Here is a 23,286-nt window from a genome sequence, read left to right as displayed (position 1 = left end):
TATAAGAGAGTCAGAAGAAGGGAAGGTTGCAGGCGGGCAGATTTTGAGGGGAGGATTTCTTCGGGAAAACTTAAGGAGCTACCTGCTCCCTCCACTCCAGTCTAGTGAGAGAGGCCTCAAGGAGACTGACCACTGCGGGAGTCTGATGTGGCCCCTGCTGCTGCTGGCTGACTCTGGAAAGCTGAGCAGCCTTGGCAGAGAGAAGAGGATCTGGGCATGAACTGCTCTACCCTCAGAGTGCAGGTCAAAGGAGACAAGAATTCTGGGGACCAGAGGAGGAGGGGGTAGAGGCAATGTCCACCCAGGGTGAAGCCTGACCAAGAGGGTGGCCAGTGAGTACAAAAGAAACCCAGCCATTAGAAGCCGGGAGGTAACTGCTGCAGCGGAGGCTGTGGGAAGCAGAGGAACAGGAGGAGAGGAAGCTAGGTCTGAGGAATCCAGCAGGGGAATCTCCCTAGAGTCCCCCATGAAAGCCCCTAGGAGCTGGCTTTGAACATCTGCCAGGAACCTATGGGTCCTCAGGTGTAGAAGGTCCATTCTACTGGGCTTCTATAAAGCCATTCTACCAGAAACTTTCCTATCCCCCTTTCCTCTGCTCCTTTTCCAACCACAACCTTAACGGTCAGAAGCAGCTGCAAAATGAGGAGGAAGAGAGTAAGAAAGAGAAGAAACTGAACACAGCCCCCACCAAGGCTGCCCACCTGCCATTGGCCCTAGCTTTGGGGAAGTGGGAGAGAAATATTGTCTTTGAATGAAGATTTAAACATTGATTAATTGAGTCTGCATTTGTGACTTAAAGTGACCCCTGTACTTTTACCTAAGTATGAGTAGAAAAATTTGTGAGCTTGACAGGATTTTTACACATGGTCAGGAAAAGATCATCCTAACCCCGACTGGAAGTGAATAAAAGGCCATGGAAGGGATAGACTTGGAGGGTATTATACTAAGTGAAGTGAGTCAGACAAAGAAAGACAAATACTATATGATATCACTTATATGTGAAATTAAAAAAAAACAAACTTGTGAATATAACAAAGAAGAAGCAGACTCGCAGATATAGAGAATAAACTAGTTGCTACCAATGGGGAGAGGGAAGGAGGGAGGGGCAAGATAGGTTAGGGGATTAAAAGGTACAAACTACTATGTATAAAATAAATAAACTACAAGGACATATAGCACAACACAGGGAACATAGCCAATATTCTATAATAACTATAAGTGGGGTATTACCTTTAAAAATTGTGAATCACTATGTTGTATACCTGAAACATATAATATTGTACATCAACTATACCTCAAATTTTTAAAAAGTCAGTGGAGGACAAAAATAAAGTGGCTTTGATGAATACAACCCACAAGTCCTGTGTGTTCAGCATACTGGTTGTATAAGATTCCTTTCTTAGAAACCACTCTGCCTTGAGTTCCTAAGTGGCCTGAAACAGTACCACTTAGATGTCTGCAAGAGTCCCTCATTCTTTGGAGGTTTGGGTAATTCCACAGCTTGGAAAAGTTTGAGCTTGTCCAATAATTTCTCTTCATTCCCAGAGATTTACTCACCTCAGGTGCCCCTAGCCTCTAACTTCTGTGTCTGTTTTGCTTTCCACTCTTTCCTCTCATCAGCCTGGAGGCAGAAATAGCATCTCTTAGCATTCCCTCCATAGAAGAGTTGTGAGTTGTCCCTCCCTCACACAAAGAACTGTTGTGAGTAGTGGAGACTTAACTGAAGTTTTTCCATCTCCTCAAAGTGGGGCAGTGTTTGATGGTCAAGGAGGTTTCTTTAGTTAAAGTTTAATTGAGTTCCACAACATTTGTTGAGTGACTGCTATCACCATGTATTGTGATAAATGCTGGAGACACAGAGTGAATGATATTCTCTATCCTCAAGACACCTATTCTAGCTGGAGAGAGAATGTAAGAGAACATGGTAAATGCCTGTTAGAGCCCTGTTTGCCATGGCAGCACACGGTGCCGGGGGTATGTAAATAAGCCTGAGGTGATTATGGGGGGGGGGGGAGTCAAGGATGATTTTCGTCTGTGACATGATAGAATAGTGATAAAATAGCAGATTGAAAAGAGAATCAAATAAAAATTTGAGAACAAAGGGATGGGTTCAACAACAGTTTAGACACATGAGAAGAAAGAATCAATGAATCAGAAAACATGGTAGAGGAAACTATCTAGAGTGAAGTAAAGAGAGACAACAAGACAGAAAATACAAAAGCAAGGGTAAGAGACACAGAATATAGTGAGAAGGTCTTACTTATAACTACTTGGAGTCTCCTTGGAGCCAAGAATGAGCAGAGACAATGTTTGAAGATAATAACTTAGAATTCTCCAGAATGATGAAAGATTTCAAGCTCAGAATCAAGAAAAGCAACAAATTCAAAGAAAATTTAATTAACTCTATTCTTGGAACATTAAAGTAAATCTGCAAAAAGCAAAACAAAAAAAATTAAAGATAAACAGAAGAGAAAAAAATATTATTTTCAAAGGATCAACAGACAGCTAATTTTTCAATAGCAACAGTGGAAGCCACAGAACAGTGTAATATCTTCTAAGTGCCAAAAGAAAATTGCTAGTCCAAAATTCTAAATCCAGCTAAACTATCCTTCAAGAATAAACATGAAAAAGTTAAAAAAAAAAAGAATAAAGATGAGAAGACTTTTTTCTTTTTGGCGGTACCATGCAGCACGTGGGATCTTAGTTTCCTGACCAGGGACTGAACTCATGCCCCCTTCAATGGAAGTGTGGAGTCTGAACCACTGGACCACCAGGGAAGTCTGAGAAGACATTTTTAGACAAACAAAAACTGAGTGATTTATCCACTAGCAGAAACACTCTATTAATTTTCTATTTCTGCATAACAAATTACTACAAACTTAGCAGCATAAAACAACACACACTTATTAACTCACAGTTCAGGGAGAAGTCCAGGCAGGGATCAACTATGTTCTCTGCTTAGAGTATCACAAGGCTGAAATCAAAATGTTGGCCAGGGCTAGGGTCTCATCTGAGGCTCAAGGCTCTCTTTGCAAGATCATGTGGTTGAAAGTGAGGTCTAAAAAAAGTCTAAGATTTGAAAGCATACAAATAATATTCTCTGATATAATGCAATTACACTAGAAAAAAATTTTTTAACTCCACATTTACTTGAAAATTAAGAAATACATCTAAATAACACATAGGTCAAGTAAGGTATCACAAAGGAAATTAGAAAATATTCTGAACTGAATGTTAACAAAATTTCTGTGTATCAGTATTTGTGGGATACAGCTGATAAAGAGAAATTTATAGCCTTAAGTGCATATATTAGAAAATAAGAAATGTTAAAGATTAATGGGTTAGATTCTACTTCAAAAAATTAGAAAATAAGACATTGGATACTTTATTATTATTCACAAAGATTCACTGCCTATCTCTGGACACTGGCATCAAGTTTAGCTGTATTCCCTGCTCCAGTCAATGGAATGTGTACAGAAGTGTGATATGTCACATCTAGGCAGAATTTTTACATATGGTTCACCATCCTGTCATTTTTCCCTCTGCCATAATGATTGTCAATGAAAGTGGCTGTTCTGCCAGCTTGAGCCACAGAGTGAAGACAATCTGGAAAAGAACCTAGCCAACCTGGATGCAGCAGGTATTATGAGTGAGAAAAAAATCTATGTTGTTGAAAGCCCTGAGAGTTGGGGCGGGGTGGGGAGGGGATTGTTTGTTACTGCAGCCGAACCTAGCCTATCCTGACTGTTATAGTGGTACAAAAGAAACCCAAATACAGCAAAATAAATGAAATAATAAGGATAACAGCAAAAATCAGTGAAATGGAAAATAACATCCCATAGAGAGGAATGGCAAAACCAAAATTTGTTTCTTTGAAAAGACCAATAAAATTTATAAATCCTTGCAAATTATCAAGAAAAAGAAAAAAAGAAAACACACAAATAATAATCAATGCCAGGAATGAAAAGCAGATGTCACTATAAATTCTATAAACATGAAAAAGATAATAAGAGGATTTTTATGAATAACTTCATGTCTAAAATGTGAAAAACTAGATGAAATGAATATATTTCCTAGAAAAATATAACTTACTAAATATTGATCAAAGAAGAAATAGAAATTTGAAGTCCTAGAATTTTTAAATAAATTGAATCAGTATTTAAAAACCTCCCCATAAATAGCTAAGGGGAAAATAACGCTTAACATATACAAACTCTTTGGGGAATACAAGAAAATGGCATACCCTCCAATTCATTTATAAGGCTAATATAACTTTGACACCAAAGCCAATGAAGATTGTTCCAGAAGAGAAAAATTAGCCAAATCTTACTAAGGAATATGGATACAAAAATTTTAAACAAAATATCATATTAGAAAATCAAACTATATAAAAAGGAAAATACATTACAACCAATGTTAGAGACAGAATGGCCCCAAAGATGTTCACATCCTAATCCTTAAAACCTGTGAATATTATCTTACGTGGCAAAGGCGACTTTGCAGATGTGATTAAATTAAGGGCCATGAGCTGGGGAGATTATCTTGTAGTATCCCTGTGGACCCAATGTAATCACAGGAGTCCTTATAAGAGGAAGGCAGGAGGATTAGAGTCTGAGAGAAGATGTGACCATGGAAGCAGAGACTGCAGTGATGATGTTTGAAGATGGAGGAAGGGGCCACCAGCCATGGAATGCAGCTGGCCTCTAGAAGCTGCTAAAGGCAAGGAAACATATTCTCCCCCAGAGCTTCCAGAAGTGCAGCTCTGCCAACACCTTGAGTTAGCCCATAAGACCCACTCTGGCCTTCTGACCTCAAGAATTGTAAGATAACAAATGTGCTAGTTTTAAGCCACTATGTGTTTGGTAATTTGTTAAAGAAGCAATAGGAAACTAATGCAACTAGCTTAATCTTATTCTAGAAATGCAAGGATGGTTTGCATTTGCAAATCAAAGTATTTCACCATATTAATAAATTTAAAGGAGAAAATTATATGACTATCTCAAAAATGCAAAAAAAAAGTATTTGTAAAATTCAACTTCAATCACAATTAAAAAAAATTTTTTTTCAACTAGGAAGAGATGCAACTTCTTAAATCTAATAAAGGATATCAGAAAGCAATAGAGTAATTACCATAGAAGCCAGCAATTACCTTCAGGAGGGATGGGATTGTTTGGGAAGGGATATATGGGGAACTTCTAAGAAGCTGGTAAAGCTCTATTTTTTGACTTTAGTTGGTGGTAAACAAGAGTTTGCTTTAGTCTAGTATAGGGAATACAGTCAATATTTTATTATAACTTTAAATAGAGTATAATTATAAAAATATTGAATCACTATGTAATATACCTGAAACTAACATAATATTGTAAATCAACTGTACTTCAATTAAAAAAAAAAGTTGCTTTATAATAATTGTTTTATGCACTTTCCTTTAATTGTGTTATTTTTCACAATAAAAATGTTTTTAAACAGATAGAAAAGAAAGGGAAAGGAAAGATTTGAAAAGCAGATAGAACAAAGCTATTGTTTAAGGTCTAAAAGTGCTATAATCACTGAAGGGCAGACACTCAGGTTGGCCTTAGGAGGGGTAGGGCTTAAAATCAGACTAGCTAAGGTGAGCTGAAAAGGCTCTAGGTGCTGGTTGGTGGGACTGACTTCTCTCCCCAGAATGGCAGTATCTGGGCAGGGAACCAGTACTGACCAAGGCTGGGAGGAAGCATGGATCCCCATTCTTGGGAGGGGACCACTGCAGTAGCCCTGCAAGATGACACAGAAGCCACCAGATAGAAGCAGGAGTCACCTGGGAGCCCAGGAAACAGAACAGATGGGCTGATGGGAGGGAGGTCCATGCACGGAGGGAGGTGCTAGTATCTCAGTCATGAAGAGGGTGGGTAGGGATAGGAGACACCCCAGAGGTCTTATCTCCCAGGCCTAGGAAAACTTTTACTGTTCTAGGATTCTAAAATTAATATAACTGGGGGAAGGGGAATCAGATAAAGCCAGTCAAAAATTACAAGTTTCCAGTTATAAGATTAATAAGTACCAGGGATGAAATGTGTAATATAATAAATATAATTAATACTACTCTATGCTATACATGAAAGTTGTTAAGAGAGTAAATCCTACGAGTTAGCACAAGGAAAAAAAATATTTTTTTCTTTTTCTCTTATTTTGTATCTTTGTGAGATGATGGATGTTCATTAAACTTTGATGTATATAAGTCAAATCATTATGCTGTACACTTTATACAGTGCTATACGTCAATTATATCTTAAAACTGGAAGGAACAAATAAAATAAAATTAAAAACATAACAAATAATTACTAATTATGCACAAGCCCTAAGAATTCATGGTGTTGAAACTTGCCTTTGTACAGCCTTTTCCCTTACCTAGTGATCACCCCAGCTTTTCTGGCAGCCGTCAAAGGGAAAGACTGACCATACAAGCCAGCTCCTGGCAGAATTCATTTCAACATCTGAGGAGGGCTGGTTGGGCTAGCCAGCCCACAGCACTAATAATTAAGATATGAGTTACATCATGGGCCAGAAATGCTATGAGCCAATAATCATGGTAAGAAGTAAAAGCTGGTTTCTGTATATAAAGATCTGGACCACGACTACAGAAGACTGGGAAGGCGGTTGTCATTCTGCTCTACATCACATGCCCCGATGACCTAGGTGGATGAAAGGACTGTTGACTGTGAACTAAAGGTTTAATTCATATTCAAAGTTAGTATTTTTAGGGTTCCTGTTGGGAACTCAAATGGTAAATACAATAGTGTGAAAGAAGAGGCTGGAGTAGTAGGTGGGAGGACATCTCCTCATCAGGCTCTCCCTCCCTCTGGACGGCCTAATGACTCATGGCCACTGTGATAACCAGTATAAATAAGAGTGACGTGATGGGGGCAAGGGGATGTTGGAATAATCGTATATAACATATCTTTGAGTCAGTACACAGGAAGAACCAAACATACTGACAACTTACTGTTGACACCCACTTGACTTTTCTATTGCAGGAAACTCTTGCCCAGGATAATAAAAGTTGTTACTTTTGTTTTTCACAGAAATTTAAAGCAGAAAAACATTTAAATGAACTTTGCAACTTTTCAAGAGTTTGCATCCAACCAACTCTCTACAAGACTGAAATCCTTGCCTCAAAACCCTCCCCTTGACCTGTCCAATAATCCTCAACTATTGCAACACGATTCTTGCCCAGTCCCTAATCAAGCCCCCTCGCTGGAAGAGTTGCCTTCAAATTGACCCTGACGCTTTATAAACATCCTGACTTTGCCTCCCCATTTTAGATGCTACTATGGCTCTGCAGAGGAGTTAGTGTTCTCCCTTCCTGTGATGAGAACAAACTCAGCTTTACATTATCACGAAGTTGTTTTGAGGGTATTTTCAGGGAGCCATCATTCAATTATTGAGGCCCAGCGAGATCCAATGGAGACCCCCTTCACCACTGCAGTGCAAGACCCCTAATTTAGAAACAATGTCCCCTTCTGAGGCCCTCCAGCTTCTCAGGGGTCTTTCAGACTTCACTAGTGAGGGATGTAAGGCTTGCCCTGGGCCCCAGCTCCAATTTCTTATTTTAAGTCTACTTTTTATTGAGCTCCCCAAATACTGAGTCTATTTTGTCTCCTATCAATAAGGAACCCTTTTCAGGAATCCTTTGATTACCTGACCATATTTGAAAGTCTTTTCACCTTGGTGGATATTTCTCTTATCACTAACCAGGCAACTATTTGCCTATGTCCATCCATTTATTGTTGTGCATGCATAAGAATCAAGTTTATGGTGAAGAGGCCAGGTGTGGGTCCCCATAAGTCCATCCCTAAGCTGGCCCAGGGAAAATTTTTGTATCAGGCCACTGATCAACACTGTATGAGAACTTTCTTCAGACTAGTTTTGTCTGTGAGAGTTTGCATTAGCAGAGAACTCATCTGCTGAGAACTGTAAATTCATCAGAGTTGCAGTTGAATAAGGTCTAGCTGTGAGGCTGGGGGGCCCCAAGCCACAGGATGCACAAGCAATTCTCCACTGACATTCCACTTTTAGCATAAACCTCAGTCCATGCCTTCCTTGGACCTGACTTCTGCTTCTTACCTGTATTAATGCTATTGCCCAAATCTGTGCACTTATCTTTCTAAATAGCATCATTTCACCAAGGATAATTCAGAATTACAGTGGCCACTGCAAGAACTTTTGATATGAACAAAGTTATTCACTTGAGAAGTGCCTTTGAAGGGAAAGGGAACATAATTCCAAACATCCAATGGTCTTCGTTTTTTTATTAGCATGAGGAAACATCCAAAATAAATTGGATTCCAAAATTGCCTCCTTAACAGATTCCCTGGCCAAAGCAAAAGAAAAATATGAACAACTTAAAACCATCTGTCTTTTAGATCTCCCACAAATCACAACTCAAACACACTATTCCTCTTCCTCTATCCCACATTCTTCTGTCTCCTGCTGCCCCATCTCTCCCTCTGACCCCCTCTCCTTCCCTCCTAACTGGCCAGATACCCCAAACCTCACTTACCTCTTTAAGGTAAACCTCTTTCAGCACAGAGAAAACCTCTTACAGTGAATTTTAAACTCTGGTTCCATTCTCAGCTGAAAGCCACTGTTAAAGACTCTCCAAGGCCTAGACAAGATAGAACATTGCAGAGGAATTTAGAATAGTTTGAGGGCCATGTCATCCAGAATGGCCAGTTATACACCAATTAATTCATATGTTGCAAAACGTTCAATGAAAAAGTCAGAATGGGAAGACCTCCAACCGGACTTAAAAGACCTTGAATTGTACAGGAAGCTGAAGGGATTTAGAAACACTGCAGATGTTAGTCAAGGTCTTTTGGAGGCTATCTTCTGTCTTTCCTGTGAAAATAGATTGTGCTCTGGTTCAGTTCTTCAAGCCAAAAAAGAGAAGCCTGGTGGAGACTTTAGAAATAGTTACTTTAATATGTTGCGACAGCATTCAGTAGTAAATCTTGAAGCAGATGTGACCCTGGCTCTCGCTCTTATCTTTTTGTGAATGGCCTCAAAGCAAATATAGGGGATTTAATATGCAAGCCAAAAGTAGGGTGGGAGGACTTCCCTGGTGGCGCAGTGGTTAAGAATCTGCCTGCCAATGCAGGGAACAAGGGTTTGATCCCTGGTTGGGGAAGATCCCACATGCTGTGGAGCAACTAAGTCCATGCGCCACAACTACTGAGCCTGCACACCACACTACTGAAGCCTGAAGCCTGCGCACCTAGAGCCCGTGCTCCATAATAAGAGAAGCTGCCGCAATGAGAAGCCCACACACTGCAAAAAAGAGCAGCCCCCTGCTTGCTGCAACTAGAGAAAGCCTGTGCGCAACGAAGACCCAATGCAGCCAATAAATAAATAAAGTAAATAAGTAAATTTATTAAAAATAAAAATACTGTCCTCTTTAAAAAAAAAAAAAAGTAGGATGGGAAATAGGCCCATGACCAGAACTCTAAAACCTTGAAAGAGCTCTATTTTATTTATTTATTTATTTATTTTTTTGGCACATGGGCTTAGTTGCTCCACGGCATGTGGGATCTTGCTAGAGCTAGGATCGAACCCGTGACCTCTGCATTGGCAGGCGGATTCTTAACCACTGCGCCACCTAGGAAGCCCAAGAGCTCTGTTTTAAAAGAGCTCTAGAACTAAGAAACTAAAGGGAAAAGAAAAACAAAAAAAATTAGCAAGGAAGGTGTTCAGTTTCCCATTCTACCCACAGACCCACAAGGAAACATTTCTCTAAAAATTAAAAGACAATCTGACAATTTTGCTTGATATGGTCACAATAATATCACTGTCAAACCCAAGCACTGTTATATAGATCTTCCTCTACTTATAATGGGGTTACATCCCAATAAACCCATCATAAGCTGAAAATATCATAGATCAAAAATGCATTTCATAAACCTAACTACCATCATGGCTTAGCCTTGCCGCCCTTAACCATGCTCAGAATTTACATTAGCCTATGGCTGGGCAAAATCATCTAACACAAAGCCTGTTTTATAATAACGTATTGAATATCTCCTGTGATTTATTGACTACGGTACTGAAAGTGAAAAACAGAATGGCTGTCGGTATGGAATGGGTGTAAGTGTATTGGCTGTTTCCCCTGTGATCGCGTGGCTGACTGGGAGCTGCTGCTGGCTGCCCTGCCCAGCATCATGAGAGAGGATCTTACCGCACTTTGCGAGCCCAGAGAAAAGATCAAAATCCAAAATTCAAAGTGTGGTTTCCACCAAACTTGTATCACCTTTCTACCATCTTAAAGTTGGAAGAAGTCAAACTATTATAAGTCAGGGACTCTCTGTAGAACCCTTTCCTTGGAGTCAACAAACTACTCGGTCAGGCATCTATCTAATAATCCTCACCACACCTTCCCTAGGCCCCAGCACTTAACCATCAGCCCTGTACTTTTAAGCAAGGAATGTTCTTTTCTCCTTTGTGACACTATACTCATTAACTTAATAGCAAGGGATTTACTGTGTGAATGGAATTGCCACATTAAATGCTCTCCTGATGGCATCTTCCTTCTAGTCCCTGAGGACCTCCCTGTTCATAATGAGATCATGGCTAATTTGGATATTGATTTACCAGTACTTTTGTGTGTAAATCAAGCATAGATTGAAGCTCTCTTGTGGACAAACAATTCCACTGACATTCTACTGGAACTAACCCATCAAGGTTCAGACTGACCCACCTAAACCACTACCAAAACTTGTACAATAGCCTTTAAAACAAGGCACTAAGGAAGGAATAAAACTAATAATCAAAAACCATAAAGAAAAAGGAGTCTTCGTACCTGATCCTAGTCCCTGTAACACTCCTATCCTCCCACTTGAAAACCCACTGGGCAGGAATATAGATTCACTTAGGTTCCTGGGGCCATAAATAAGTCACTCCCCTTCCCCTGAGAACCGAACTCAAATACTGTTTTATGCTCAAGGCCTAAGAAGACTGACCACACGTTGTACAATCATAGAACTCTGTTGTGCTTTCTTTGGTGTCTAAGTCAAAAGTTAATACTGTCTTCCTTAAGGAATATAACAACATACCTGGACCGGTATGCCTCAGTTTCTGAGGTGCCCTCCTCCTCAACCAGGATCTCCAGAGCTTTAAACTGCCCTGTGATCCTATTCTTAGCCAATATGTGGATAATCTTTCTTGTTCCAAAGATGAGGCAAGCTCTAAGACTGATTCATCTCTGTGCTTCCTCTTTTAGCTCAGAGAGGGGGCATATGGGTTCCAGAGAGAACTTTACAGTTTGTCAAAGGAAAGTGCACAACTGAAGACAAGATTTATCCCAGGGAGGCAAATCTCTTACTCCAGACAACCAGCTGTGCAGAAGGTACCCAAGCCAACTAAGAGACAATTATGAGTATTCATGAGTCTCACTGGCCACTGGCCACTCGCTGTTCCCAAGTTTTCTGAAGCTCCAACGCCATTATTTGACTTACCCAAGTCCCTGGTAACCAAACATGTTCTCTGAGGATGAATATGAACTTGTTTTTTGTGAGTTCAAATGAGCTGTTCAATACTCTCCTACTTTGGGCCTAACTAAACATCATAAGCCTTTCAACCTGTAAGTTAATCAGAGATCTCACCAAGCCCTTAACTTCATAACAATAAAGACCAATAGTTTAGCCTCTCTTGTGATCAATGGCAAGAGCCTCCCACTTTGTCGAGGGGCAGCAGCTAAACAAACAGTCTCCTGTTGGCTTGGCTTTAGAGTCTCTTTTAAACCAGATGGTCGCTTGTGCTCTACCATCTTTGTTGCTCCCTGAAAATTCACATTTCTCATTAAGTCAATTTACCCCCTGTGAACTTCCTTCCTTTCTCTGAGATGCTACAAAGATTGTCAAGGCAGTGCTCCTCCTCACTCTGGTAAGCAATGAACTCAGCTTTGCCTGATCAGCAAGTTATTTTGGTAGCATTTTTGAGCTGGCAATTGCAGCAGTCTTTATCAGAATGTGTCCTAAACTCTCATCTGACAGATTCCAGATTATTAAAAAAATAAAAACAACCACCACACTTTCTATTTGCCATTGATTTTGGCAAATATTACTGATCGGATCACGCTTGTTCTTTTTTCTTGTTCCTACAGCCTCTTACTCCTCTGAAAGATGTTGGTCACTAATGGCCTGGGGTCTTGTCTCTGCTAGAAAAGAGCCACGAAGGGGACTAGCATGGGTTCTGCGGTGCTGAGGGGCAGCTTGTCATACGTTTTCACCACAATGCTGTGTTCCTCCCTCCCATGCCCCAGGCCCACACAGATACTGGTGCACCTGCTGAAGAAACAAGCAGCAGTACCCCTTCAGTGAGTTCCCTGGAGTCCCGCAACCTGGGGGTGCGGTTGGCAAAGGATTGGAGAGAAAAGAGGGAGGAGAGATGTTTTCCTTATTTTGTCAGGATTCCTCTTATCAGCTCTGCTTTTCTTTGCCTGCCCGAGGGCTGACTCTAGGGAATGCCAGACTGGGGCAAATCACAGGGTGTCCTCGGGCCACCCTCACCCAAAGGACACGCACAGCTCTCTCCAAGTGAAATCCGGTTCTGGTGACCAGCAAGGGCAGCCAAAGGGTAACTAAAAGGCAGCTAGAGCAGCTGACAGGAGTAGGTGTGAGGAGTTTAAGTACATTGAGTAAACTGCCACAGCTGTCCCCATTTTCCTTCATCTATCGCCTGGTCTCTAGGAGCTCAGGACAGACGCAGAGCAGTAGCCAAGGTGAGGAATTCTGCCCCCCCAAGCAAGGAATGGAACAGTATTTGGAACCTAGAGAAGAGGATATGAGGGGGGGGGAGGCGACAGGGACAGGAAGGCTGCCTTCAGCCGACAGCCCCTTGTGGCTGCAGAGGTAAAGGCCCCAGGAGCCTGAGCTCCACCTGACAAAAACTTCCCACGGGTTACAATTGTCCAGAACCATGAAGCAGTGAGTCTCCTGACACTGAAAGTGGTCAAGCTCGCTCCCAAGATCATGTGTCAGGCGGTGGCTGGGGAGGAAGGTGAGCACCTTCTAACTCTTAGGCTTCTATACTTAAAAGCTTGTTCTGACTCTTCCGTATTCTGGAATCTTCGGTCTGTGCCATGCACTATGTCACTTAAAATAGTTTCATTTTATCGCTTTGGTCTTGCTGTAATTTCTTGTGTGACGGCCTCCATCCCTACCCTGGACTGCACGCTGGGGTCGCTCCCAGGCCAGGCCACCATAACCAGTCTCCGACAGGGGGTGTCGTCCGCCTCTACCCCCAGGCCGCGCTGTAATCCTTTGAACCTCTTAGTACCCACAGCATCGGGCTAAGTCCTGCTAAGAGCTCGGTACAGATTTTTTTTTTTTTTAACAGACAATAAACTGCATATATTTAGAGTTTACAATTTGGTATCCCAATCTCCCAGTTCATTCCCCCCCAACCCTCCCCGCTTTCCCCACTTGGTGTCCATATGTTTGTTCTCTACACCTGTGTCTCTATTTCTGCCTTGCAAACGGGTTTTGTCGGTACAGCTTTGATCACAGTCTTTAGACAGCAGAATTAAGAAACAAGTAAATACCATTTGTTGAAACAGCTTAAAAAGTTTAAGAAATCCGGAGCAACAGAGTTCCACAGAGAACAGGCCTGCCAGTTGTGGTGGGGGGAGGGGGGGGCGCGGGTGAGACAGGTTGGAAAGAGGAACTCCACTCTGAAAAAAGAACGTACAAGTCTCTCGCAGGGGAGGCATCCCGGGAGCCGCGGGCCTACGAACAGGCCGCTTCTCCCGAGCGCCCCGGGGGTGGCGCGCAAGACCCACGCGACCCATCAGGGCGGGACCCGGACGGCTGCTGGCGGCTCCCCGGGGAGGCTCGCTCTTGGAGTTGGGAGGGACCGACCGGCCGGCCTCTCCCCGGATTTGTGACGTGCCGGACAGCGGCGGTGATGGGGCCACCACACAAAGGCGGGTGGTCGGGGCGGGGGTCTCCCAGGCCAAGAGCCCCGATGGGATGGGGAGGGGGTGGGGAGCGACGCGCCCCTGGGCGGCGGGGCTCCGCGCAGCACTAAAGTGAGCGCCGAGTCGGCGGTGGCGGCGGCGGCGGTGGCGGCTGCACGGCGCTGGCGCCGGTGCGGCCGCGAGCGCCCAGCACGCACCCGGCTGCTGTGGCCGCGCTGGCGGCAGGCGCGCCCGGCTCTCCGAGGCCGCGCCACGCCCCCGCGGGGGAGGAGCCGCTGCCGCGGGCGGGTCCGCAGCTGGCGGCGCCCGGGCCTGGGGCGGGGGCTGTGGCAGCAGCTACAGCAGAGGCGGCGGCAGCGGCGCCAGGAGCTGCTGCAGCAGAGGCGGAGGCTGCTCCTAGACGCGTCCGGCCTGCGCAGCCGGAGCCCCAGCCCAGAGGCGCCGGGTGGTCCGCTGGGTGCTGCGGCTGCTGCCCGCCCGCCGCCTCCCGGGCCCCCGCTGCCACCTGGGCCCCGGCCGTCGCTCGAGCCCCCGTCGACCCCGCCCGCGTGTGTGCCCCAGCCGGGACGCCGCCCCCGGCCGGGTCTCCACTTCTCGGCCGCACCTCCCATGACAGCGCCCGCTCGAAGATGGCTGCGAAGGGCGCGCACGGCTCCCACCTGAAGATGGAGAGCGAGCTGGAGCGCTGCCGCGCCGAGGGCCACTGGGACCGCATGCCGGAGCTGGTCCGGCAGATGCAGACGCTGGTCGTGCCCGGCGGCGGGGGCGGCCGGCGAGGCAGCCCGAACGCCGTGCTCACCTCTCTGGACACCGGTGAGTGAGGGAAGGGGCCGGTTCCCAAGCGCGGAGCGCGCGCGAGGCGCCGCCTCCTCCAGGAAGCGGGCCCCGACTGCGTGGGGCCGGCGGCGGCGGCTGCTTTCGGTATTACCCTTCCTACTGTGCAGGTCTTGGGAGCAGCCGGGGTAGTTAGAAAGGTTCTTTTGCTCTAGGAGAAAACTCACATGGCAGGGTGCTTTGGGGAAAAGAGATAAACGGCTTTTGCTCTCAGCCCTTTCGGACCTTGTGGGCTATTCCGACTGCTGTGAAATGGTGGTGTCGGCACGTATCCGATCCGGGCAGGGGCTGGACTCTGGCGCCGCCCCTCCAACCCCCACTCCGGTTTCTAAACTCCGTCAGGTGAGGGCTGTGTCTGTCTCTCCTTGCCCTCCCCCTCTTTCCCTCAAGTCACATTGACGGCGAGACTGGGCACAGGCAGTGTGGTTGGGGGCTTGACGAGCGCCAGGGTGGAGTGCTGGAGAAGTGCGAAAGAGGCCTGGTAAGCCTCAGTGTCCCCCTCTGTGTTCTGGCTCGGGACGCGTCGGAGCCCTGGCAGTGGGTGGCTTTAGCAGTGGGGCTGGTTGGGCTGGGCTGGGCTCTTGCGCTGGGGCGGGAAAGCTCCCTGATGTGGCAGGGAGGCAGCACCCCGCCCCCGTCTCCAGCCTCAAATCCTGTTCCTGGTGCCTTCAGCCTAGCCTGGAGAGACCTCCCTGAGCCCTCTCTTTGTGCACAGCCAACTTCATAGCCTTTGTGGAAAGAGGCAGGGAGTAAATAAACACAGATATAAAGAGGTTTAAAGACTGCCGGGCCTGTGGAAGCCTCTATGAGGAGAAAGAATGATGATAGTAAAAGTGACAGTAACAGCTAACTCGCTCACTCACTGTGTGCCAGTGTCCTAAGCACTGCTGTCAACTCAGTAATTTATCCCAGGAACCCCATGAAGCAGGTACTCTTGTTTGGCACTTACAGATAAGGAAACAGGCACAGAGAACTTGATCAATTAGCCCAAAGTGGTGGAACCAGGATTTGAACCCAGGTTTCTGAGTACATCCTTTTAACCACTTGCACCATTACCTCTCAAAGGTGTGTTACACAAAATCCCAGCTTGAAGAGCTGACAAAATGGATGGGGAAGCAGAAGGATGATCAGAGGGCAATTGTGTGTTAGATTGCGGAGCTCAGAGGAAGAGGAGGTTTCTGGAAGCAGCGGAACTGGTACTGGCCTCTAACTGGTGTTGGGAAGGGCAGAGTGTGTTTGCCTAATGAGGAGGAAGGATAGATGGACACTGAAGGGGTTAGGTGGCAGGGATGGACAGTCGGTTTGAGACTTTGAGGTAGGTCTAAGTGTGGCAGTGAGGGGCAGTGGCCAAAGCTAAAGATGCATGTCTGGAAGAAACTGATGAGCCCGTGTCTTCCCAGGAAGGATAGATAAATTTCAAGTTCCCCTCTGTCCCCTGTGTGGGGTGATGTAGTGGGGTGGAGCTGGTGGGGGTGGAATGGAAACTGACCCATACAGAGGACACTGGGGCCTGGACAAGGTGTGGGAATCTGGATGAGTTTGGCAGCACCACAGAGAAACATGCTGGGCCCAAGACAGGAACCGGGGCCTCCTGGAGTCTATACAGGGCTGTACTTCCTAAGCTGTTCTTTAGAGGTCTCAAGGAGGTTGAGTAATTAATTCCTTGGTATTCTAGGACAAAAAGGTTTGGGGAGCCAAAAAAGCTAAGACATCAGACCTGACAGATTCAATATTATTAAACTGATTGTTTTAACTGCAGGACTTCTCAGAGCCCTTAATAGGCTTACCTGCATATGATGTTCAGGTCAAATGTAAACACAACATTAATCAAACTTACTTTGATCATATTCTGTGAAGGATTATTGGGAAGCACTGGTATGGCATTGTTTATAAACGGTATGGTATGGTTATAAAGTGCTTCTTCTATTTGAAAAAACTTTTTTTGTAAACAGCCCTGTGGGGAAGGTAGGAATTATTGTCCCCATTTTAGGCATCAAGGCCCAGAAAGGTTACATAATGAGTATGTGGCAAAGACTACCCAGACCTGAGTCCTATGCCACTAAGTCTACTAGTGACAGAGGGAGTGTGGAGCCTGCGTTGGCTTCACTCTGGGAACTGACCAGCACAAAGAGGGAGGCTGGGCAGTAGGGTGTCTCCTGCCAATTTTGGGGTTTGGGTCTATGAGCGATTTTCTCCCACTGTTGTATCCAGATACACTTATCCCAAAATGCACGCACATGCCCTCACAGACATACACAAGGAAGGAAAGCAAATGACTCCCAAAGCCCATGCTTAGGGCATTTTTTGGATTGTCTGCTATTTTGGTTCTCCGCTATTTTGGTTCTCCACTGGGTTCCTTGATCACTGGAGGGATTAAGAGCCTGTTTTTTGAGGGGGTATGGGCACTGACCCCCCTACAGCCAGGAGGGAGATTCTTAAAAGTCCCACCTGGTCTGTTAGACTCTTACAGTCAATGACCAGAAGCTTCAACATAATTACATAATTTGGGAGAGGTGAGGAAGGTGCTGAGGGAGGAAGCTGAACCCCAACCAAACCCTGTTTTACAGACTGAGGCCCTGCTGTATCTGTGAAGTTTCCCACAGAAACAAAGAATAACTCCCAGATCATGGGTTTCACTCCAGGGAGCAGGAGGGGATGACCCAGCTGGTGGGGGCTACCTCTGCTCTTTCTGGTCTGGTGGGAGGGAAGGATTAGGAGGTGCTCCCGCAGAAAGGTCCCCTACCCCCTTTTCCTGTCTGGGGAGGTTGCTCCCCACCACCTGCCCAGGGGGAAGGTGGTTACTACTGTTTGTACATTTTCTTTCAAACTCATATCCGGTTTAGATTTGGTCAGGATGGAGCAGGGGAACCCCAGAGTGTGGCTAGCCGTGATGGGGTTTGTTCATGTAAAAACAAAGAGCCCCATCCAAGTTGTTAAAAACAATAACAACAAACCAACTTGATTTATGAAAAATTTCCAAAGCATCAAAGAAGTAGAGAGAAAAATGAATCCCATGTGTCCATCAACCAGTGTCAGTGATCACAAACTCATGACTAGTCTTGTTTGAGCTACACCCTGGGCCGTTTCTCCCCCACATTGCAATATTTCAGTATGTATTTATTAAATAAGAACTCTTTTGAAAAAATAAAACTACCATCTTATTATTCAGCTCCCTCATCTAATTATTTAATTTTTTAGTTTGTTTGCTAGAATCAGGTTCCAAATAAGGCCATACATTCCATTTGGTTAATGGGTTGAATCTCTCTTTTATCTCCAACACCTTATTATAAAAATTTCAAACATACAAAGTTGACAGAATTTTGCCATAAACACCTGTATTCCCACCACCTAGATTCAAATATTCTTTTACTATACTTGCTTTAATCACATCTGTCACTCTCTCCATCCATCTGGAGTCTCTCCTAACCTGTAGTCATCCCCCCTTTTTTTTTTTAATGAGCGATTTAAAAAAAAAACACAACTGGAGATTGTTCTGAGCATTTTTTTCATTTGAAGTTAGAGGGAGTGTGTTTGAGACAGGTGGCCTCTCACTAGTTTTGCCCTCTTCCTCCTCTTGCTGTGGTTGGAAGGTCCCAGCCCTTTGCAGTCCTGTGAAGTGAACAGCTGCAGAGACCACCATGTCCCCATTTGACGCAGAAGGGAAAGGCCTGGTCTGAGCACCTGGCCTGCCAGCTGGACCCAGCTTTCTTGACTGAATTGGCAGGTGGAAGAGAGGGGAGCACTGCCCTGAAAATATGGGTGCTGGGGAGGAGGCTGGTATTCTTGAAGTGGGTCCCTGTGACTTGGCACCCGGTGAGAGACCTGAAGAGGGTTGGGAGTAGAGAGGAAGCTAGCTCCAGAGGCCTCCAAAACAAGGTGGGGAGACTGGGGGGCCGCTAAGTGGGGGCTTCCTTTGCGCTCCTGCTAAGAGCAGAGGGCTGGGCTGGGCTGCCAAAATCAGGAATACACACAGACACACACAAGGAAGGAAAACAAATGACTCCCAAAGCCCATGCTTAGGGCATTTTTTGGATTGTCTGTCAGGAGCCAGGCTCCCAGAGTCTGTTGCACTGCCTGTGAGGAAGGCCTTCTTAATGCCCCAGGAAGGGAGAAGCTGGAACACTTTACCCAAACCAGGATAGGGAGTAGGTTTCAGATGATAAGATGGTAAGGAGCAGTCTGTTTTACCTTTGGAGAAGGACAAGAAAGCCTCCACCTACCTGGATTCTTATTTAACAGCTGAAAACCTAAAACTTTTCATTCCAAAATACCCTTCAGTTCCATAGACTGACCAGTTGAGAACAGTGGGATGGAAAATGTGGAGTGGGGAGGAGAGTTGGACAAGGAAGAAAAAAAAAGTAAATTCTCAACATCTGCTTGAGTGTCTGCTAAACGGAAAAGCAGAGAGACTGAGTGGAAAGTGAAGAGGGAGGGCAAAAAGGCTCTGGAGAAGGACCCAGAGTGTTAATTTACGAGATAGTCTGAAATTCACAGGTGTGTGACAGTGAGAACTCTCCTTATTCCTGCCCTTGGAATTATAATTAGCTTTTAACCTACTGTTTACAGCTCTTAGACTGTTCTTCATTTCCAGACTATCGGAAGCTCTGCCCTGCATGGGATGTGGAGGGGACAGACGTTTCTTTAGCTATATTATGTTATTGTGGGTTGTGACTATAGCAATATTGTATCTTTATTGTCATCTATAAAATGGCAATAATTTCTATCTTTCAGTGCTATACAGATTAAATGATGCCATATGATAAAGTATCTGGTACTCGGTGGGCCCTCAGCAAATAGCAGCCCCCATTTTGCAGTAAAAGGCACTCTTGTGGTTTAAAGCAGTGCTTCTCTCCGTGGGGAAGGCTCAGTTTTATGTTCTGTTTTTGTTTGTTTGTTTTTGTTTTTTTAAGATTCCCAATCTGTTGTGCTCTGATACCTTCTTAAAATACATAAACTGATTCCCCCCCCATTTTTTAGTATTTGATTCAACAATTATTCTGTCACATGATTATCAACCTTTCTGAACATGTACTGTAAGTTTCTGCGCTCACCCCGCGGGACTGGGTCACAAACACACAAACACGCACAGACTGGGTCACAAACATGCAGTTCCCTGGGAGGGAACAGGTTCCTAACTCTACCTCAGATGTAGATGCAAAACAGATGAGAAGGGGACAGCCACTTGCCAAGTGGCCCTCAGCTCAGGAATGCTGCTCAGGCACTCACTTCTGAGTAGCCCACTCCCCCTCCTAACTGAGATTTTGGAAAAGTAGGAGAAGACTGCCTTTTATTCTTGGGTCGATTTAAATTTTATTTTTGACTAGGTTAACCTTCCAAAGGTACCCAAAAGTAAAGAGTGAAAAGCCTCCCTCCATCTCTGCCCCCTTCCCCTTAAGGCAGCAAGGGTAGCAGATGTTTGTGTTATCCTTTTACATGTTTTTATTGATGAATGCACAGTGGTCCACTGTGTGTGCTCTACTTTCTAGTCAGTTTACCTTGAAGTTCATTTCATGACAGCCCATACAGAGCATCCTCATTCCTTTTTATGGTGGCATGGCGTCCCTTTTAGTGGAGGTATCGTGCTTTATTTAATCAGCCTTCTGTTGATGGATGTAAAAGTTGTCTCTAGTTTTCTGCTATTATAAACAACGCTGTGGGAATGACCTTACATGTCGGTTGTTTTATACATGTTTGGGCACATCTGTAGGCATGGGATTGCTGAGTCAGTGGGGGTATACAAGAAATAATTTTGATATGTGTCGCCAAATTGCCCTTTGTAGAGGTTCTACCAACTTCTGTCCCACTAGTGATGGGTGATAGTTTGAACCATCATTTTTGGCCATTTCCTCCAAATGTTACTTTTAGAAATCATGAGGTAGATAGCAGAGGATGGGCTAACAGGCTGAGGCATGCTCCGAGGGAACATCTGTGACTGTTTTCTGGGATCTGGGGTTCCAGCGTGCCCTGAGGGGAAACCCCTTTACAGAGAGAGACGCTCATTCAGGGACATGCATTTGTACACCCGTGGCTTCGAGTTGTGAGCAAACTGTAGTAGTCCTGAGAGTAAGGAATGAGTGGCATTCTGAGTAGGTCTGAGAATGCCATCCTGGCAGCAGGAAGAGCTCTAGAGGAGGTGGGACCAAGCTCATATTCCTGGAGGCATTTTGGATTGGCACGGAACTCCCTGAGCCTCGTGGCTTCCCCATGGGGGAGTGGAAAGGATCCCATTACTCAGCAGCTATTTGTTGGGTGCCTGTATTAAGTGGTCCTTGCTCTGACTGAGGGGGACAGGCCATGAGCCAATCACACTGAGCACAGCCACCCAAGGCTGTCCTGAAACCACCCTGAACCTTGGACCCTACACCCTGAACACCTGGATCCCACCCCACTCAGGTCGCCCCTGCTGTAGGTAGCAGGAATATGGTGGCCCCAAGACTGGAGTTTTCAGTGCTGTGGAGGAGACAGCAAATTAAACCAAGCAGTATAAAGTCAGCCAAGTGTGAGGTCTGTGCACGAGCTAACATTTGTGAGAGAACTCCAGAAAGTGCCAAGTACTGAAGATGTTCAAGGATTTGCCTTGTTACACCAGTAAATCTGCTTCCTGCCTTAACTCTGCTTGGTTGCTAGGTTATCCGTGGCTCATGGTAAAATACCTTAAAAACAGAGAAAACCAATTCTGGTTACACAGAAGTTAGAGCACCTGAAAATGTGTTATTCAGCCACCTTGTATATTTTTCCTCTTCAGTTGTTTTCCTCTTTCGGTTCTTTTCAGGAAGGTGGGAATTCCTTCCTGGTGTAAGAACTTATCACTGTGGAGCATGGGTATGACCTTGTCCCTCATTTTAAATTCGGAAATTCTGGGAATTTTTTCCAAGTCCTGGGAACTCTACCTCCTCAAACACTAAACTACAGAAAATAAACCCAAGGGAGCAGTTTGTGCTGTGACCATGGTAAAATGTCTGTGTTTTTTCTTTAAAGGCTGGTTAAGTTCATGGAAACTGTGTCTATTTTCTCAGATTTGGGCCATTCAGATGCTGGGGCAGGGATGGTTGGGTGGGTACAGCCCTGTGTACCAGTCTCCACATCTGCCATATTCAGGGGACTGCCACCCTCACGTACCCACTCTGATCCCTGCCCTGTTTTCCAGATGACTTTGGGAAATTGCTCCTGGCCGAGTCCCTCCTGGAGCAGTGTTTGAAGGAGAACCATGCCAAGGTAAAGGACTCCATCCCTCTGCTGGAGAAGAATGAGCTGAAGATGAATGAAGCCAGAAACTACCTGAGTAGTATCCTTAACCACGGGAGGCTACCGGTAAGTGGAACAGCAACACCCCCACACCCCCGCCCAGCCTGGGGCCATCTCCATTCTCTCCTGCCTCCTTTGTGCTGTCAAGCTCTTACGCCGTCATTTGGTCATCTGAGCAGCAAGTGTGTCTTAAGGGTTGGCCCTGTGCTGTTCAGTACAGTAGCCACTAGCCACATGGGTCGTCCAAACTGAGCTGTGCTGTGAGTGTAAAACACACACTGGATTTCGAAGACTTAGTACAAGACGTGGAGTATAAAAGATCATTAATTCTTTATATTGATTACATATCCAAATGATAATATTTTGAATATATTAAATACAATATATTATTAAAATTAATTTTACCCATTTTTACCTTTTTTTAATGTGACTAGAAATTTTTACTAGAAAATTGTAAATTACACTTGTGGCTTGCACTTGTGGCCCAAGTTATATATTTCTGTTACACAGTGTGTGGTTGATCTAGTTTGTGCCTGGTCCTCTGGCCTCATTGAGGGTCTCGGAAATAAAACCTCAGTAAGCCTATGATCTAGTTGGAAACAGGCAAGCAGGCTGAATTGGCTAGCAACGGAAGCCCTCTATAACATGGCAAGCCAGTTTGAGTCCACGTGCATTTATTGAGTACCTACTATATGCAAGGCACTGAGGGACAGTATAGAGGGAAGTATAGTCACAGCTTTCTTTAGACCTTTACTGCTCAAAGCGTGGTCCACCCACCCACAGTGTGGGCATCATCTGGGAGCTGGTTAAGAATACAAAATCTGAGTCAGAATCTGCATTTTAACAAGCGCTCTCGGTGATTCGCATGCACTTTAAAGTCTGAGACTGTTCTCAATTACAGTGTATCCTGAGCTATATTAGAAGTATGGGTATGTCGTTAGAGATCCAAAGAGGAAATGATTTTTCTTTTTATTTTGTTTTATTTTATTGATTTATTTTTTTTAACTTTTTATTTTTTTATTTTTTACAATAAACTGCATATATTTAGAGTGTACAATTTGGTATCCCTGTCTCCCAATTCATTCCCCCCCGCAACCCTCCCCGCTTTCCCCACTTGGTGTCTATATGTTTGTTCTCTACATCTGTGTCTCTATTTCTGCCTTGCAAACCGGTTGATCTGTACCATTTCTCTATAGTCCACATATGTGTTAATATACAATATTTGTTTTTCTCTTTCTCACTCACTTCACTCTGTATGA

General features: G+C 44.8%; 2 protein-coding genes across 4 annotated transcripts in view; one reads left to right on the top strand and one right to left on the bottom strand.

The window, feature by feature from the left end:
* The window catches only part of MCFD2 (multiple coagulation factor deficiency 2, ER cargo receptor complex subunit), a 42,984-nt gene extending 28,243 nt beyond the window's left edge, over nucleotides 1–14,741 (bottom strand). Inside the window, exons 1-2 of one of the 2 annotated variants that reach the window (XM_057740791.1) lie at nucleotides 14,608–14,740; nucleotides 8,540–8,644 (exon numbers count right to left, since the gene is read on the bottom strand). The gene's annotated coding sequence lies outside the window, so the exon portion shown is untranslated. Of the gene's footprint in view, nucleotides 1–8,539; nucleotides 8,645–14,607 lie in introns of both variants that reach the window. The other variant, XM_057740793.1, reaches the window with a different exon arrangement.
* TTC7A (tetratricopeptide repeat domain 7A) overlaps nucleotides 14,221–23,286 on the top strand; it is a 122,709-nt gene continuing 113,643 nt past the window's right edge. Inside the window, exons 1-2 of one of the 2 annotated variants that reach the window (XM_057740788.1) lie at nucleotides 14,221–14,761; nucleotides 21,930–22,093. In XM_057740788.1, the coding sequence (XP_057596771.1) occupies nucleotides 14,578–14,761; nucleotides 21,930–22,093 (348 nt within the window). In that variant the 5' untranslated portion in view covers nucleotides 14,221–14,577. Of the gene's footprint in view, nucleotides 14,762–14,996; nucleotides 15,125–21,929; nucleotides 22,094–23,286 lie in introns of those variants that run through there. The other variant, XM_057740789.1, reaches the window with a different exon arrangement.

The sequence above is a fragment of the Hippopotamus amphibius genome, chromosome 7 (assembly GCF_030028045.1).
Source record: "Hippopotamus amphibius kiboko isolate mHipAmp2 chromosome 7, mHipAmp2.hap2, whole genome shotgun sequence".
In the NCBI taxonomy this organism is placed as follows: domain Eukaryota; kingdom Metazoa; phylum Chordata; class Mammalia; order Artiodactyla; family Hippopotamidae; genus Hippopotamus; species Hippopotamus amphibius.
Note: the sequence above shows the minus strand (reverse complement) of the source record. Positions and strands in the feature narration are given on the sequence as shown.